The 18,200-nt window shown below is 40.1% G+C and overlaps 2 protein-coding genes across 5 annotated transcripts in view; one reads left to right on the plus strand and one right to left on the minus strand.

Annotated features, from left to right (window-relative positions):
* Window positions 1-56: 56 nt before the first annotated feature.
* On the minus strand, window positions 57-5,456 carry mffa (mitochondrial fission factor a). 4 transcript variants are annotated; one of them, XM_034548307.1, is made up of 8 exons: window positions 5,231-5,456; window positions 4,296-4,513; window positions 3,804-3,973; window positions 3,599-3,690; window positions 2,611-2,775; window positions 1,091-1,147; window positions 762-846; window positions 57-655 (listed from the first exon to the last, which is right to left on the minus strand). In XM_034548307.1, exons 2-8 carry the CDS (start codon window positions 4,507-4,509, stop codon window positions 524-526), a joined length of 915 nt encoding a protein of 304 aa, XP_034404198.1. In that variant the 5' UTR covers window positions 4,510-4,513; window positions 5,231-5,456; the 3' UTR covers window positions 57-523. The 4 variants fall into 4 exon arrangements, with proteins under 4 accessions (XP_034404198.1, XP_034404200.1, XP_034404199.1 ...); XM_034548309.1 differs by lacking the exon at window positions 2,611-2,775 and having other exon boundaries at window positions 5,231-5,450; XM_034548308.1 differs by lacking the exon at window positions 1,091-1,147 and having other exon boundaries at window positions 5,231-5,436.
* Window positions 5,457-6,517: 1,061 nt separating this feature from the next.
* The window catches only part of zgc:158328 (uncharacterized protein LOC567225 homolog), a 53,008-nt gene continuing 41,325 nt past the window's right edge, over window positions 6,518-18,200 (plus strand). Inside the window, exons 1-4 of the mRNA XM_034548452.1 lie at window positions 6,518-6,594; window positions 7,568-7,702; window positions 7,905-8,014; window positions 8,220-8,324. Of these exons, the coding sequence (XP_034404343.1) occupies window positions 6,518-6,594; window positions 7,568-7,702; window positions 7,905-8,014; window positions 8,220-8,324 (427 nt within the window). The remainder of the gene's footprint in view (window positions 6,595-7,567; window positions 7,703-7,904; window positions 8,015-8,219; window positions 8,325-18,200) is intronic.

Consider the following 18,200-nt stretch of genomic DNA (forward strand, 5'->3'; position numbering starts at 1 on the left):
TTACATTTCACCTCATGCATAAAAAAAAAAAAAAAGAATGATACCAGGACAACACATCTTATGTATAGTTTTAGTAAATTGTATTACATTTCCCAGTTCAAGTTACATAATACTCTTTCCCCAATAAATATCCAACATGTTACATCTCCACACTGCAACTCTATTTTTTCAGATTTTGATAAACTATGCTTTACTCTATGTCTGGATGACTTCTATCCAATACTCTGAGTGACACAGACAAATATTTACAACAAGTCATGCTTAGCGTCGCACAAGAAGGTTTGTAATAAAGACAAAAAAATGACAAACGTGAGGCAGGATGAAACGAGAGTAAAAAAATAAAACTGTACATGTCTTAAATAAACCAAATCAAAATATAAGCCCTGTGGTCAACCGGCCTTGTACACATGTTACAAGGTCTTTCTCACACAGGGACTGAGTGCAGCGGTTGGCTAACATTTGACACAGAATAAGGGATAGTACGTTCTTCTGTCCCGGTGATGGCAGAAACACAGGCTGGCTTTTAACGTCGCAACCACACCCAGGTGTTGACGAGCCAGAACGCTACAGTGACCGAGTACAGGATCATCTCTCGCTTTGCTCGCTCTTTGTTCTCCTCTTCCAAATGTTGCAGTCTACGGTTCAACTTGATGAGCTGAAGATAAATAATAATTTTTAAAAGAACGTTTTCTCAATGACAGAGATTCCACAATTAGCTCTCTTGCAACACAATCGAGATAGTGTATGTATTTAGAACTCACCTGACGTCGAAGCGTCGTTGCATCAACCACAGTCATGTCGTCAGACCCGGCATCCAGTGTGGCTTCATACGTTGACAGTGCAAGCCTGGAAAGGAGAACAGTCAGTCTGAGAATTAAATCAACCCCAAGAGTGTGTTATTTACGTCAAAGTTTTTTTTTTATAGATATATCGCGAAGATAGCAAAAGCAACCCAATTTGAAACGATTTCTCGACCAATTATTGCTTAATCTTGTTTCTTGACCCGGAAATGAGAATGAAAAAAAAGGTAGGACAGGATGAGGAAAAGGACAAAGGATCAGAATGAAGGTGAAGTGCCAGGTGAAGTTACCTGGTGTCATGCAGGGGGTTGGAGCTCGTGGCCGACCCCCCTCGCAGGGATGGTTTGCTATAGAGGTTGGAAAAGACAGGGTCGGAAGAAGGGAAAATAAGAGAGATAGAGCAACATAAACTGATGGCATGCATGCACACACCCTCCATGTCCTTCGCAAAACTACACTTTTTTTGAGTTGTCCTTGAAACCAACAGGCTAATCCTTATTTATCCTCCTAAAGTCTTATTTGACGCTTTCATTGAGGCGTTTCCTTATCCTTCAAAAACAGATCACAATATTTCTAATGCTTTCTTTTCAGAAACATTTTCCCGACCAGAGGACGAGGCTAAGAATGTGAAGGAAAGTTTTGTATATTAAAAGACTGTATGAATACACACTGGTTTCTCTTTGCGTTCACCTAATTCCTTCCCAAAGAAGGGCAAACAGTCAAAAGTTCAAACTGTTGCAGAACCTTAAAAAAAAGTGTAAGATGGAATGTGTATTTGAGACTTTTAAGATTCTTCTAGTTCCTATATACTACCTTTACAATGGAATTATATGCTATTAGGTTTGTTTACAGTTTTTCCTGATGCAACAACACATTTCTAAAGGAGATCGTTAACTTTCTTCCAAAATCAAATCTAAATGGAAAATGGTTGACAAACCCAAGTACAAGTTCAACAAGTGGTTCTACTCCCACCACTACTTCCACCTGAAGGTACGTTCAATTCAGTTCCAAACTCTTTACATTTTGATTAACACATGCTGTATTAATATTGTTACTGAATGTTACAAATAGGCAGTTAGAAATAGCCATATAATGCTTGAATCTACCAAACAAACACTTCCGACCTTCCAACATAACTAAGCGCCAAAACAACATTTCAGAAACACCCCTTCCCGTGTAAATCGGAGTGATTTAAAGAGCCGTTGAGAGAGTCAAAACAACTGAAGCAGTCAGTATTGAGTGCTGCAGGGATGACGTATGTTTGTAGGTAGCTTTGCACTGGTTCCTTTGACAAAATATCAAACAAATGTTTATGATTCGTACACATTTTGTTCTGCAAGATAATCGTCGCAAATTAACACCACTTTTAAGAGTTTTTAAGCATAAATGCAATTGGCAGACAAAAAATAAACAAGCTGCATGACTTCACATCCCCACCCCTAAACTGAAGGCGGACTAGTGGACGCCGCAAAGACGTGTAGTAGTCTCATTTAGCCACTGCCTTTTTTTAAAGACACATAAAAGCTTCAAAATTCAAAAGAGGAGTACTAACTGACATTATCTATGTAGTAGAACAAAACATTAACATTTCTTGCTGGTGTTAGACCACAGACCTTATTTCAGGCATCTCACCAAAACTCCAATCAAAAAACAATTAACTTCAAGATGAGGGAACCGGAAGGGCAAAAACACCAACTCATTTCCAGGTTTGAGGACTCATTCCTGCAGCACTCTCTTTCCCTCTCTGACCAATATCTAGAAAGCCACGTTTTTATTCAGGCAAAAAATGACCGGATGTTTGAGAGGTCACCTGCGAGGGTTCTCGTCCAAGACCTCTAGGACCTGCTGGTAGGCCCGACGTGTAGTGGACTGGAGGAAAGATAAAACACCGCTAGGGCTGTACAGGCTGTGTTCTTCTTCAGTCATGGTGAGAGTGGGGCAAGGGTGGACAGTGGCCGGGGGGGACAGGGTCGCACTGCTCAATGTCCACCATTAAGAGCAGCCAATTCAGTGGCCAAGGGAAGAACAAGACAACAGAGGAAAGGAAGGAGGAAGGAGAGGGAGAGGGAGAGGGAGAGAAATAAGGAAAATAAACTGTCCTCAACTTTACTGACTTGTAAAAATTGCAACCGAGTGAAAATAAGTAAAAGTAATGTTGCAATTATAGCATTTAACCTGCCAACCACTCACAGTGAGACACGGTCCTTCACTAACATATAACACACCCAACAAAAAACAGAGATGTGAACAAAAGTAGTACCAAGACGTCACATGCATTTGATGATCGGGACATGAAGTGTTTTTTGTCGCATAATCAGAAAAATCATAATATGTGCAAACCCCAATACCCTTCATTTGTTGTAACCTAAACAATAAAGCTTCAGTTCAGATGGTAAAATGGCAGGGTACACCCTTGACAGTTACCCAGATGATCGCAGGGCACGTAGTTTAGTAGTAATATTTTCTACCATTTTCCAGCAATCCAGAAATAATTAAATATTTCAAATTTGGAAATGATCAAATCAAAACTGATTAGTACTTAAAAGTTAACATCATAGAATTAATGGATTAGTTTCAGTGACAGAAACGGTTGCGTTCAGTATCGACATGGAAGGCTACAAAGTTCTTGCAGCAAAGTGACTTACAACGGCAGTGATTACAGACAAGCAGCTAACACAAAGAAAAAGGGATACAGAAAACGTGGACCAAAAAAAAATAAAAAATGCAAGTGCATGCTTGTAGAAGATAAGATGGCGCTGGTACCAAGCTAATGATGGCATATCCAGATCAAAACTCACGCAGAATCGTTGCGCATCAGCTGCGTGTTGTGACGGGCAGCTGCATTCTCACTGGCTGAACGTTCCCGGCGTACTCGAGTTTGGGTCCGCAACTACAAAAAATAATGACAACTGGTTATGGTTGAGTGTAAGGAAACTAGTTAAGTCAATTAGTTGATTTTATGCAGTGTCCTTGTAAAATACTATTTATTGCCTCATCACTTACCACCTCCTCACTGTCTGGAGCCGCCTGTTGCTCCTCTTCCAGGAAGTCCAAGGGCCGATCACTGAGGGTGAGGACTCTGGGTGGAGTCTTCAGAGATAGGGTTTCTAGTGGTGTTGACTGGATTAGGTCCAGGTCCCTCGGTCTGGGGAACTGGGGGTCATTACTGTCTCCTGACAAAGGAAGGTGTGAATTAGACATTGATGCATTTTCTACTTCACTTGATTCAAACAATCTACTGAGATTTGAATGCTGAAGTTGAACAATTAATTAAATCTTCCCAAGTGTTGACTTTTAGTTTCATTTTGAGTCTTAAATAATTCACATGACAAAGTCCTGAGCCACCGATAGGAGGACAGCTATTATGTGGCTAGTCATAACAAAGCCACATTCCAGTCAGCTGATGACATACAGAGTTTAAAAGTAATAAAAAAGACTTTGAAAAGCACAGAAAACACAGCCCTACATTTACAGAATGCTGAACAGCATACTGACCTGAAATCACAATTCTCTCTGGGACCTGCATTATGACACTGTGGGGGACCTCCTGAGAGCCAAGATTAGGGTCCTCGCGGCCTTGAGGAGCCACTTTGAGCATCTCAGGGATGCGCATCCTCTGGCTGATCCCTTCGGTGTAGTCGAGCTCATACTGGATACGGTTCATCTCCGCCATTTCTGCCATGGGGGAAGGGAACGCTGCCCCATTCATTTCGCTGTGAGGAAAGGATTTGTTCAGCCACACAGAGCTAATTGTTTGCCACAAAAAAAGGTCACAAAGGGTAGAGAACATGCCAACATGAGATATCCATGTGTTCTTATTGTTTCAGTCCTGTTTAACTTGTCATGGCAGCACACCTGCTGGCACATACACTTAAACAACAGTTACTACAGAGACGACAAGACAAAAATATCTTAAATGATCTCCTCAGAAAATATTGGTGCAGCTGATGAGCTGTAGGCCAGAATAAGAGGTGGACATTTTCTCGTGACACTATCATATGATAACTTGGTGCCTTCTGACTTTGAACACAGCGGGAGGCTATATGAACCAATTTGGCAGCAGTCTTTGCTGTATTCAATTAATAGCTTATACAACTGCTGCACCTATTTTGGTATAACATTATATATATATATATATATATATAGTCTTTAACATTAATGCTAACGTGATGCTAATATCAACAATGGTGTATATTATTGTCTAATACTAGTGAAGTTGATACAGTAGTCATTTGATTAGGCAACCCCTTTAAAACATTAACCAATATTCACAGTATTTAGTAAACTGTTAATGTCTCGCTTTAATATTTAAGTAACTACCGGGAGATCTAAGTTACGTCCACACAATTATGAGGCTAACGTTAGTTTTGGTTGGAAAGCTAACGTCACACAACACATTTCAAGCTAGCGGGGTGGTTTTGGTTTCTTACCGTTTTGTTAGTTACTACGAAGAGCTAACCTTTCCAAAGAAGAGTGTAGCGTTATTTATTAAATCTTATAGGAAAAACGACGTCTAAATATTGTCAAATTAGTAGAGTTAGGTGCAAGTATTACACATTATCTAGCTGTCATTGCATCTCCAGTGTTGATAAGAGAGAGGCCCCTCCTCTCTTTTTCCGCTGCCTGTCCTCCGAAGAGGAAGTACCGACCATCGGGAGGAAGTGACGTCGCGACACCAATTCGTTTAAAAAAAAAAAATCTCAACAATATGCAATTCTCAAAAGTTCTTTTGCTGTAAATGTATTATATTTAAATGTTTCATCATGCTTAATTTTTTGTATTGACATTATTCTATTTTTTACTTAATTGTTACTTATACTATACATTTGATTTTTGTACTTCCTTTTGCTTCGGTGGGATTCAACTTTCCCTGAGTGGTATCAATTAATTTACTTAATCTAATCTAATATTCAATGAAGAATGTATATCATACATTAACAATGCATTTTGAATATTTATTGATTTACATGTATGCAAAATAATACATTTAAAAATTCAAAAATCCTGTCCAATCCTGTCCTCAGATCTCCTTTGTCACTGCGGAGGTGCCTATTGGAATGCATTTCACTCAAAGTGATACTTGTATTTTCACAATACTGTGATGTCCCGCCAACCACTCAGTTGTCTGACATGGGAGGGTCGTCATGCTCTGCTTCCATCGCCCTACCACTTAATGTGTTGGTTGTGATAACCTTTTAAATTATATATATTTTATAAGTAAATAGCTTTCTTGGACTTGGATTACTTGAGCCAGTTTTACCCACAATGCTTAATTCACTCACACATTTCCATATACACATCATTTCTAAATACAACATATTTACAAAACTTCTGACGGTGAATTATCTTTGGATGCAACTCTCACATCATGTATTTATTCTAGTGATAATATAAAACAACAATGTCTGGGTGTGGTAACAGTTGATGCACGGGTCAATGTCGCTGGTTTTCTGTTTTTGGAGGTGGCCCCTCGGTGACTGTGGGTGGTGCGTTTACTCGGAGCCATTCAAAGGCTGAGATTGACATGAGACAAGTCGTCTCCCTGATTTACCAGTGAATGGTAAACCACGTCTGGATGTCGGGAAATATCAAGGAAACCAAACATCAACTTGGAGTCATGTCCTAAGGCGGATTTCCATACACGCCAGGATGCTCTTCATTTGATGCACTCAGAGGCTGCGCAGATATACTCTTCGTGTTTGTAACTGGCTGAAACGATGTTCCCAGATATTTTGTGCGTGCTATTATTCAGCACTATCCACATCGCATCTTCTTTGGAGCTGCAACTTGGCATGTAAGTGACGCTTTTTGATTGAGATAATTTCCGTTTTTTAATTTGATTTGCACTTAACTTTTAGTGAATGGGCCAGGTGAGTTTTACGCACACATGATTTCACATAAGACGGTAGGACCGCGTCTTAGCCTACTTTTTTCCTTTTATTTATTTTTTACATAGATAGTTGTAAACATTGTCCAAGTTTCGCAAGTAATTCTGTTACTTTATAGTTTGCTCTCCTCAATGCCCACTAGGCGTCGCTCTTTCAGGTCACCTATGATGGATATGTGTCTGTTGTAACTGTGAAAATAACTTCCAATGGGTTGTTATTTTTCTTTGTATAGTGCTCTACCAGAGGTTTCCACATTTAAATAGACTGTCCGAGACATGATTGAAAGAATCGTTTTCCTTACTGGAGAAACAGAACACTTCCTCTAATTAACCTCAGTCTGTGTGTATTGAAGCCAGATGGTTTGTGGAGGAGGACATCTCTGGATAGTTCAGGATACCTGCACTGACAATGCAATCTGCTTATGGCAGAGTGATGTACAGTACAAACATATACACTTGCATCCAGGCACATGAACATGCAAACAATTATGGAGGAAAAGGATTGATTTCCTGTGGAAGTTAATTGGTTGTTTATGGGGTGCTGTTAGGGTCCATGTGGACTGTTCTTTTTTTTCTGAACCTTAATCAAGCACTTTGCACCAAACAGGAAGCTGTGTAATTGTTTGACAAACAATGTGTTTGTGATGAGTTGAAGTCCATGCAACTGAACATGTGTAGAACATGTGGTTCATGTTTGTTGGCACACATACATTAGCTCTGCAGCAGGCTCACACCAACATTGGAAGCTTGTTGATCTTGGTTTAATACATTATATTTGTATTAAGTAAATTGCTTGCTTGGACTTGGTCACATTCCTTGAGCCAGTTTGTCATAATGCTTTCTTGTTGTTTGTTGTTGTTGTTGTTTTTTCCATGCACAGGCCAAATGTTTGTGCCGACCAGGAGATGTCCGTGCTGGGGGCCCGGCAGCCTTGTGTCCAGGCTTTTACCCGCATGGTTAAAGTGTGGAAGCAGGGCTGCACCAGCCACAGGTGGTGTACGGGCTATGAGAGAAGGTGAGAGCAAACATACCTTTTCAAACGCACACACACTTTGTTAGTGATCTACTCCATGAAGACATCTCATTCGTCAGCACAGCTGCAGGGGACTTGATGTCTGGATGGAGTGTTTTACACATACACATTACTTAATAATAAATAGTTAATACAAATATGTATTGTAACTTCCTCTGACTATCACATGATTTCTCTTCTTCAGGACAACTTACTACACAGTGTACCGGCAGGTGTACAGCACGGACTTGCACACAGTGTATAAGTGCTGCGCTGGCTGGACTCAGGAGGGTGAAGAGATGGGCTGTCTACATAGTGAGTAATAGCATTATATACACATGCTGCATCAACATTGGGCTAGTTTTGATATTGCTATGAAGCAGTTGTGTGTTTGACAATTTGATATTCAGTACAGTAATTAAACTGGAAACACTGAGCTGGAATGTAGCTGACCAGAGATTTCCATCATCCATACATGGATACATTGGTAAATGTGGTATATTATATGTGGTATCCGTAGGGGTTTGTGGTGTCAATACATGTTTCAATGGAGGCCAATGTGCAAAGACCGAAGACCGGATTTGTCAATGTCCACGGGGCTTCAAAGGGACGCAGTGCCAATACGGTGAGTTCATTCGCACCTGATTAAAAAAGTTGCTCATGTTTATAAACCTTCATACTCCACTCCTCGCATTGCAGCCGCTCGTATGTAGTACGGTACAAGCTGAGTGCAGCGCTGTGAGGGAATGAACTGACTTACATCTTCATCGGACAAGATGTTGTTGACGCTTTAATATGCCCAGTTCAGACCTTATGCTTTCACTTTGCAAAAGCAAAATGAGCCTGTAGTGTAGCTGTGATTGGACAAGGCTGCTTTGTGGGGTCTCCTGGTAGTTAAAGGGAGAAGACGTGCTCTCTGGGAGGAAGGGTTTCCTTTGAAGGCTGGAGCCTGGAGTGCTGTGGCTAACCCAGCTGAGCCTCCACTCTATAAAAGTGGTATGTTGTTAATGACAGTATATGCAGTTCGGTTTTAGTATTGGTAAACGATGTAAAAGCCTAGAACACATTTCAATTCAGGAATAGTTTCTTTAATGCATTGGATTACTCAAATTAGTTTTATTGTCATTACAAGCACATTAAAGTGAATGTTGGAAGACAGGGAAATACAGGTGGAGAGTTAGATGAGAATACTGATACCACTGTCATATATGTACAGTAAACACGAGGCCAAAGCCAGCAGCTGGTCATTGTATCTGAGCATGAAGACAGGAAACAGGAGGAAACAGCTTGCCTGGCTCTTTCGAACAGTAGCAAAACCCACCAGCACCTCTAAAGCTCCCTAATTAACAGCTCAATGACAATTTGCTGTTTTACGATGGGCTCTGTGCCAGAATGTTTCTTGCTTGGGAGCAGTAATTCCTGCAGTCTCCATTAGTTGACTGACAACTGCTCAGAGGATTAAAAAAATGAGAAGGAAAAAAAATGACAGGACATTTCTGCGTTAAAGAATTTAAGGACATCAATGAGGATACTTTGACCTACTTAGCAGTCTTAGGGAACCTTGTGTCTGTCATCATTACACGGTGAACACTTCCAGTAGGATTTCTGCAAAAAGCTGTTTTCTCGTCACCGTCAGCGTCTGTGCTGTCTCCTGTCCAAACCCCTGCGGTCTGCGTCAACACGCAAACAGGAGGATGTTTTGTTAATGCTTCGGAAGAGTCCCGCTGAGACAGAATGGTGACCAGAGGATATTTAGTTCCAAACCCCCACATGCTTACAAACACACACACACGCTCTGGAGAGGCTCGCCTCTTTGATTCCTTCTCTCTCCCAGCAGAGACGACCTGCGTGCCAGGGGTGTTAAGGAGTTCTTCCTCTTTCACAGGGACGTGTCGTTGTTTGTCAGAGGCAGCTCTCCAGTGCGTTTGTTTTGACATGGGCTCTTTGGCTTTCTCACTTCGCAGTGGCAAATAGATAGATAGATAGACAAATAGATAGATAGATAGATAGATAGATAGATAGATAGATAGATAGATAGATAGATAGATAGATAGACAAATAGATAGATAGATAGATAGATACATAGACAAATAGATAGATAGATAGACAAATAGATAGATAGATAGATAGATAGATAGACAAATAGATAGATAGATAGATAGATAGATAGATACATAGACAAATAGATAGATAGATAGACAAATAGATAGATGGATAGATAGATAGATAGACAAATAGATAGATAGATAGATACATACATACATACATACATACATACATAGATACATAAATAGATACATACATACATACATACATACATACATACATACATACATACATACATAGATAGATAGATAAATAGATACATAGATAGATAGATACATACATACATACATACATACATACATATATAGATATATAGATACATACATACATACATACATACATAGATAGATAGATAGATAGATAGATAGATAGATAGATAGATAGATAGATAGATAGATAGATAGATAGATAGATAGATAGATAGATAGATAGTTTATTCCCAGGGGGAAATTTGTTTGTAGCAGCAACAAACAAGGTTACAATATATACAATACAATAAAATTGCAGAGCAGGACATATTACATTTATAATTAAATAACTAAATAATAAAGAAAATGAAAAAAATGCAAAGTATATACAGTGAGTATAAAGTATATAAAGTGAAAGCGGTGCGAGGGTTATTGATGTTGATTCAATTTGAGGAGGATCTGGCCAGAGGTGATTCATTATACAGTCTTGTAGCAGTTGACAGGAATGCTCTCCTGTATCTGACCTTGTGACAGGGAACAGATTGCGATATTTGATCTAATCAGAATTCCTCTAGGTTCTTTTCCTTTCCTGCACATCCCGTGATTCGAAGTCATGTCTCTCTTCTCTTTTTGTAAAACGTTTTTCCTTATCACATCTCTGGAGACAGATTCATCCTCTCTCTGCCAGAGTCGTTATACAAGGTGAGAGTCAGCCGAGCACCTCTGTTCCGCAAGGCTCCTTCCTTGAACCTGTGCTCGGTGCATCGTTGTATTTATTTAATACAAAACAATAACATTTATACAATGCTGTGAACAGTTGAGGTTTGTTCCCTAACTGCTGAAACAATGACAGGAATACAGAGCTTTCAGGAAATGTGGGAAACTCATCCATAAAATGGTGATTCTGGTGAGCATAGATGTGAAAACCAGTTTTATCTTTCTTTATGTGTTAATGCACATGTTGAGCGATCATAAGCCGCTGGCATTATCGAAAGAGATAATGAGAATATAGGAACATATATCAGCTCATTAATTAGGTGGTAAATCCTTTTACATTATATAAAAAACTGAATACCTGATACTTAGTACAAAACACAATAAACAACAGTATGAACTATGACTAACAAACATATAATGGAATGCACTTATAGGTGGGTTACATTTGCTTATCAGTGAAGATGGTTGTGAGACAAATATGTACAACTAAAACTCACTGGAAAGCAGAATTCAAAATAAACATTGTCAGATCAGCAATATTAATTCTGACAGATCTTTGGTCTGTTATTGATCATATTTCTTTCTTTTAGGTCCGTTATACAGAAAGTAAAACATTTTGGTTGCTAGACATACTGTTTCTCATAACTTAACCAGTAAATTGAGCAAAGGACCATTTCCAAAAACCTTGCTTTACTCCCCGATGGACAAAATGTGTCCCAATGACCAAATTACCAAGAGAGACTGCAGCTCCAACAGGAAACCTGGATATCTGCGTGTGCACACTGGGCCACCAGGGTTTCACCTTTTCGTTATTAGATTTGCATTGTGAGCTCTAACATTCCACAGTGACATACTTATTACTGTCCTCTGTGTGATCCATGCATGACGGAGAAGAAGCAGATACAGTAGAGCGGCAGGAATGTCGGCCTCTGTGTATTTATCTTGAAGCAAACTGGACCTGATGTTTGGTCATAAAGATGATTCTCAAGTTCTCAAATTTATTATGGTATTTCCTGCATTTGCTTATCCTTTCCTTCTGCATGCAAATTCTGCTGAGCGTGCACAAGCACCTCTGCCCGTCTCTCTGTCTGTTGTCTGCCTTGCCTGGTGGATTTTCTGGGTGTTGGTCCATCTGCCAATGACTACTTGAACGTGAAGGATGCTGCTTCAGAAATGGACTCTGCGGTTCATCGTTGCGTCTTTTGGCGCATGGTTTTTGTTCATTCATCCAAAGCTCCCATTCACCTGGTTTCTACTCTCAGCAGGCAGAGAAAAAGCTCTAAAACCTGCTGCCGACTACCCAACTGTTTGCAGAGAGTTTGTCATATCAACTTCAAAGGGGATAACATATCAATGTTTTACTCCCAGCTTTTTTTTCCTGATGCCCCCAAGTGGTCAACAACTCCCTTACTAATAGTTCAAGGTATGCATTTCTTTCTGAGAGGACATGATGCTCGGCCAGAACTGCAATTAAGGACATGAAATGCGTTTGTTAATGAGAACACAATATCTTTTTGAAATCCCTGTGTGGCAGATGATCACTCACCATCACTGTCAACACTTATGGGACTTCAGATAAATCACAAGGATGAAGGATGAGAGGGTTTGCTGAAGATTGTAAATATCAGCCTTGCTCTCAGTCCAGCTAGACTTCAGTAGAAGAGGAGAGTGGATACAGAGATGTGTTAAAGAAAAAGTCTGGCTCTGGTAATACTTCAAGGAAGACTCTGTGCTCCGCTCCCCCTCCCTTCTTTTCAGCACTCACCGTTGATTGGCTTCTTGAACGTCGCTTTCTTTGGTATCGCTGCCAAAGTGTGGTGGTGGAGCCCACTGTGTGTTGTGGGGGCCGACCGTCCACATGCTTCCAATCTCTGATATGAGACAGAAGGCACCCACTCTGGAAATGTAAGTCAGCCGCTGACACCAAGGCCATGGTGTTGACACTGCAGGGCAATAAACAGCCTGGACACAGCCCAAGCATGTGCTGAGACACTGGAGCCTGCTCTGTAATAGCTGCCTTTACTCCGGCTTGTGAATGCCACTCTGTCTCACTCCATTAGGACTTGGTTCAGGCTTTACTTTGGTTAAATGGATGCACAGGTAGCGCAGGCACATCACTGTGTGAGGACAGAAACCATCTGGTCCTCGCTAAGAAAGCCTGGCTGTTTTTTATAGTACTTTATAGTACAATGATAATGGACATTTCCGAAGACTGGATCTTGTTGTACTGGAGGTTTTGGTTATGTAATGAGACAACGAAGAACCTAGGTAGATATTGGGGGAAAGTATTAGTATTAGAAGTAACACTATTTTGACCTTTGGGCAAATATGTGGAAGAACAAGATATGAATCCTTCTCTTTCAAAAATGCACACACGCACACGCACACGCACACGCACACGCACACACACACACACACGCACACACACACACTGCAGAAAGCTTTACAGTTGTTGCAGTTGAAATATAAATCCCATTTTCTGACATGGGAATGGTCTTTCTTCACGTAAACTCGAGCGTTTAATCCCGGGGACCTCGGGCTGTCTCCCATGTACGCTTGTTTTCCTTCCCAATTAGATTAAACACACCTGTCTTAGTGTAGGGCCATAAATGTAAATCTCTGAACATATGCCTGTGTATGTGGGTATTAACTTGTCCGTATTTGGGTGCCAATGAGATAGAGCTGCAGAGAGTATCATTCATTGGTAGCTCCTAGCATTTGCAGAGTGGCAGGTCTGGAATCTTTGGGTAGAAATGACAATATGCGTTTACTTCTATTGGATAAAATATTGAACGTACGTCCTTCTTAAATGTTGCCTGCATTAAACTCAACATGTAATGCTGTCAATGCAACAGCAGCCGCCTGTGACCGTATCACAGTTTATCGTAAAGTGAGATGTCGTAAGGACTCAGGGGCGGCCACATGGAGACTGAGTGGCTCCTTGCACAGACTCGTTAGCAGGTGGAGGCGGGGAGAAGGAGGTGATTAAAACACACAGGGAAAAAGATGCTGATTTACAGCTTTCCTTGGGGCATTCTTGCTAACGTTCCCTTGTGTTGTGTTTTGTTCCTGTGTAGAATAACACGCTCTAAACATTGCAAAGAGCTCAGTTACACTATAACATCTCCCTCGTGGTCAAAGCGGTATGTAAAATACTTGTGGAATAGCATTTGCCAATTGTATGCTTTTCTGTCTAGTTTAAAAGTAAGCAAAGTTGGGTTTAATTTCTTAACTTGTTCTCCATTCTCTGAAATAAATATGTGCTTTTGAACTGATTTTGAATATGGCTCAAACATATTTGCACATTATGAATTCTAAGCGAGTGTTTGATCCCCTCTATTCCACTGCTTTCACATGTCTGCAATAATATCTTACATCCCCGCATGTGACTCTATTGGACAGCGGGAAAATATGCCCTGTATTAATTTTACTGGTATGGCTGCTCCTGCACTGAACCGTAGAGCCTGTGAATGAATTCAGAATGGAAAATATTTTCCTTCTATTTCTTCCTTTCTGGAAGTAATTAAACAAAAAAAATGCAGTCAAGTAAAAAATAGCAAGGTGACAAGGTCACAACATTAATACATCTATTAGAGATCCATGTTGGTGCAAATTGTTGAACCACATTAAGGTATGAAAAACAGGATGTGAAAGATGATGTCTCTGTAACTCCCGTGGTTGTTCTCACATTTTCAGGGAACAATAATATCTTTTACAGGTCTGGAATGATCCTTCCACCTTAAGTTAATGAACATACCATGCAGAGAGTTTAACCCCTCTCACAGTCTTTCCATTCAGTTAGTTCCACTGCAGAGGTCCAGGTCTGAATAGATGAGACAATATAATATCTATTTTACTCAGTATTTTTCTGGCTGTTAGACAAAGGGGCACATTTATGGGACTGTTATAGTTCCAAGCTAAATCATTGTTAGCAAATGAGGTGAGGATATAATCGTGTTGGCAATAACATGTATGCAGCACACACTCTTGGTCTTAACACTGTTTAATCCTGCACACTGGACACTAATCTAAAGGCAGTTAACAGATTAAAGGGAACGAATTGTGTCAAAAGTGTGCAGCAGATTGTGTTTTGAACTTTGAATATGATGGGGACGACTGTAATGATGGCAGGCCTGATTGTTGGCCTGATTGTAGTCGCTATAGCTGCTGTGGCGCTGAAGCTTTTGATGTGTGCATGTCATGATGATCTTTATTTGCACACAGACCTCATGCTTACCTCTGACTGGTCAGTCTTTTGCTCTGGCCAGCAGCTCTCACACTGTTTATTAGAGGTTACTGAAAAGGTTCACTGAAAACTATATTAACACCGTAAGCTTTCACAGATGAACCGATAAACTGCACATGAGCAAATACATTGTGAAGCTATTACTCAAGGCAATCGTTTATGGTGATGATCAGCTGTTGGAAACTGACTTAAAAGCCACTGCAGCTTCTGGCAGAATATATCAAACCTAGCAGTAATGGAGACAAGCCTTACTGAACCACTGGAAATGTGGTTCAGTAAGAAATGTGAAATTTGAAAATGGACATGGAAAATAAATGGAGTATTTTAAGGCCACTAAGACTTGTTTTGATGATCATTTGACATTCTGAGAGGTTTTTCAGAACAAACTTTTTCTCTGGAACAATGGAAAAGGCCAGGTGGCTTATTGCTCTATCCAAGAATAAAAAAGCACAATTACATTTTTCCACATGCAATATCAGCCACAGCTGTTCCACTTTCAGTAATATTATTATTTCTTTATTAACAAGAAGCTGAACACTAACGTTTTGTGATGAAGAGTGAATTATGATCTGTGTGGACGTGGGAATCATCTGCCGAGACACAGGCTTTGGAGGTAGCATGCCTGCGGAGAGGACAGACTGGGAAAAGCAAGTGCTACATGCTTAGAATAGCTATCCGAGGAAGAAGCTCATTAAAGCCCTAATGGCTGCCATATGTCAGGGAAGTTCTCACACACTAAACAAGCACACCCTCATCACTCAAATGCATCAAGGCACCATTGTTTAGCAGGCTAATGCAAAGCGGGTTAGAGCTAATGGACTGTGTGATTGACCATGTGCTCTCAAAGCTCACTGTGAGATTCCTACAGAAGCAGTGGAGGAAGCTCAGATTAAAGGATCATACTTGAACTTGGATATGCCATGGCGTGTAAGCATGAGGAAACAAGGGAGGTCGATGGTATAGGGATATCAATCTTTCTCACTAAAAAGCTGTGACAATGACATTAGAGCAAGATAGCTGAAGCAATCTAGACTTGTTTTGAATTTCAACCGTAGACCCATATTGCAGCTGGTTGCCGACAGAAAAAGGGAGTCAATATGATTATTTTTCAATATGAGCTTTTTGGAGTATCTTTATTGTCAGTCTTTCATCTTTTTGTAATATACTGTGTTTCCTCTTTGTTGTTTTGGAGAGCTGAGCTAGTCATTTTCATTGTGGGGTTCATTATTGCTTTGGCAGGCACCTTCAGTATATATAAGGGGAACTGGTTAATGGTCAAATTTATGAAACTGGCAAATAGCATTGAAGCTGTGTAACTGAGTGCATGTGTTAGAGGCTGTTTCATGGTTAGTGCTACAGACATGGATTAAGTCTAGTCCAAGATTAAAATCCTATTCTACAGAACAATATTTCTAAACTCCAAAATAAAATCAGCCTAAATTGGTTGCTGTGAAATGCCAAGTAGTCAAATTACCTGCTGAACATCAGGCATTTAAATCTTCAGCCACATTTAGTCCTTTCTCTGGAACACATTTTCTATTCCATCCCCCGGTGAACCAAACAAGGATGGCTTTGCCAGATGTAGAAGTTCACAGATGCTTTCATGGAGATAAACAGTTAGACTTTGAGGGCAGGTGTTGGTGTTGTTTCAGAACACATTTGATCAAACTAACTAACTAACTTAAATCAGGTCGGATCAACTCTCATGTAGACCAAACGAGTCCTCAAGACTTAAGACTGGGTGATTAATAACGGAGCATTTAAATGCCACAGTGTCCACAGGAAGTCATGTTGTTCACCGTTATATATAAAAGTTTGCAGTTCATTGAATTAATATAAATGTCCCATACTAAAGAACATACCGTGCATCATTCAACTAATTTGTTTAGGAAACAAATTAAATCTCATTAAGGTTGTATCAAGAAGGTGAGAAAGTAGCAAAACTGTATACCACTAAGACGGTCCCATCTGACTCAAGCGTAAACTCTCCAGTCTCTGAAAACCCCCACTATATTAGGGGATGCATTCTGTGTTGAAGGGACACATGGAAAGCATATGAGCTGCTGGGGCGAGGTGCTACAAGCATGCGTCCATGTGGTCCAGAATGTCCACCATAGACATCGATACTGCGGTGAGAAGAGAGTGAGAACTACATGCAGTTTTCTCAAAGCAATTTCCCATCTTGATCAAAATGTGACTCAAACACAGGCTCTATGTTTCTTCACTCTATTATTCGGTGCTTGAATGAAGACCCAGTGACAACCGGTATTCATCCTCAGTGTTGAAGGCCTTGATTGATCGTATCCTTTTCTCAAGCTAGCTGTCCATTTCATTCAATGCAACATCTTGAACACAATCCGACCTTTGTCTTGTCTTTATTTACTGAGCTGATTGTTGAAGCTCACTTTCCTCTCTGTGACAGGCTCCTTAAAGCTCCTCAGCTGTCTATGAACGACCTTTGACCTTTGACCTTTGGTTTAGTTCACAGGATGTGTTTTTCACAGCCCTTGATGGACCTTTCTTTCAGAGAGTGCAACACATTTTCTGTCACAGTAGCCACCTACTGTCTCAAGATAAGACATTTTGTGTTATTGGTCTAAATCTGAGTTTATAGATATAAACATTACAAGCAGTAGGATAACAGAGCACCAGCTGACCTGAGACCAGCTGACTACCTGCATCTTAACGGATCATGAAAGCATTAAAAAATGTATATGTAAAAGTAGCGCGGTTAATATATCCAAATGTCATAAAGTGAAAGTAATGCTTTTTCTCTAAAAAACAACTCAAGTAAAATTAAAAAGTATGCTGCATTAACACTACTCCGACAAGTAAAATGTAAGCAAAGTTAGTTTAATACATGTAACGTAGAAAATGTAACTCATTACTAGTTTTGCAAGTATTTAGTCTTAAACCCAAAAAACTGAAATTATATTGTCAACCTCACGGTGGCAATAGATGTATCGTCAGAGACGCACCAAAGTGTTGACAGTATTCTTCATGAATGTTTGTACCAAATTACTAACCAAAACTCCAAACCTCACCAAAGGCATTAGGATATTTCCTCTGCACAATGAATAGCTGTGCCAAATTTCATACCAATCAATACATTTTGAAATATTTCACTTGGAGCTAAACATGTTAATCTGCTGGTGGCGCGAGCGGAAAGGTCAGGAGATCACCGACGGTGACAGGATACATCCTCTGAGTAACATGCATGTCTGTGCTCTCATGCTAAACAATC

This window comes from Cyclopterus lumpus, chromosome 13, assembly GCF_009769545.1.
Source record: "Cyclopterus lumpus isolate fCycLum1 chromosome 13, fCycLum1.pri, whole genome shotgun sequence".
In the NCBI taxonomy this organism is placed as follows: Eukaryota; Metazoa; Chordata; class Actinopteri; order Perciformes; family Cyclopteridae; genus Cyclopterus; species Cyclopterus lumpus.

Excerpts from the sequence above, each read along its gene's own strand:
- mffa (XM_034548307.1), bottom strand. The coding sequence starts at position 4,509 with ATGAATGGGGCAGCGTTCCCTTCCCCCATGGCAGAAATGGCGGAGATG. Across the intron at positions 3,691-3,803 it reads CTCCAGACAGTGAGGAGGTG|TTGCGGACCCAAACTCGAGT; the intron begins GTAAGTGATGAG and ends TATTTTTTGTAG. Across the intron at positions 1,148-2,610 it reads TTGGACGAGAACCCTCGCAG|CAAACCATCCCTGCGAGGGG; the intron begins GTGACCTCTCAA and ends CAACCTCTATAG.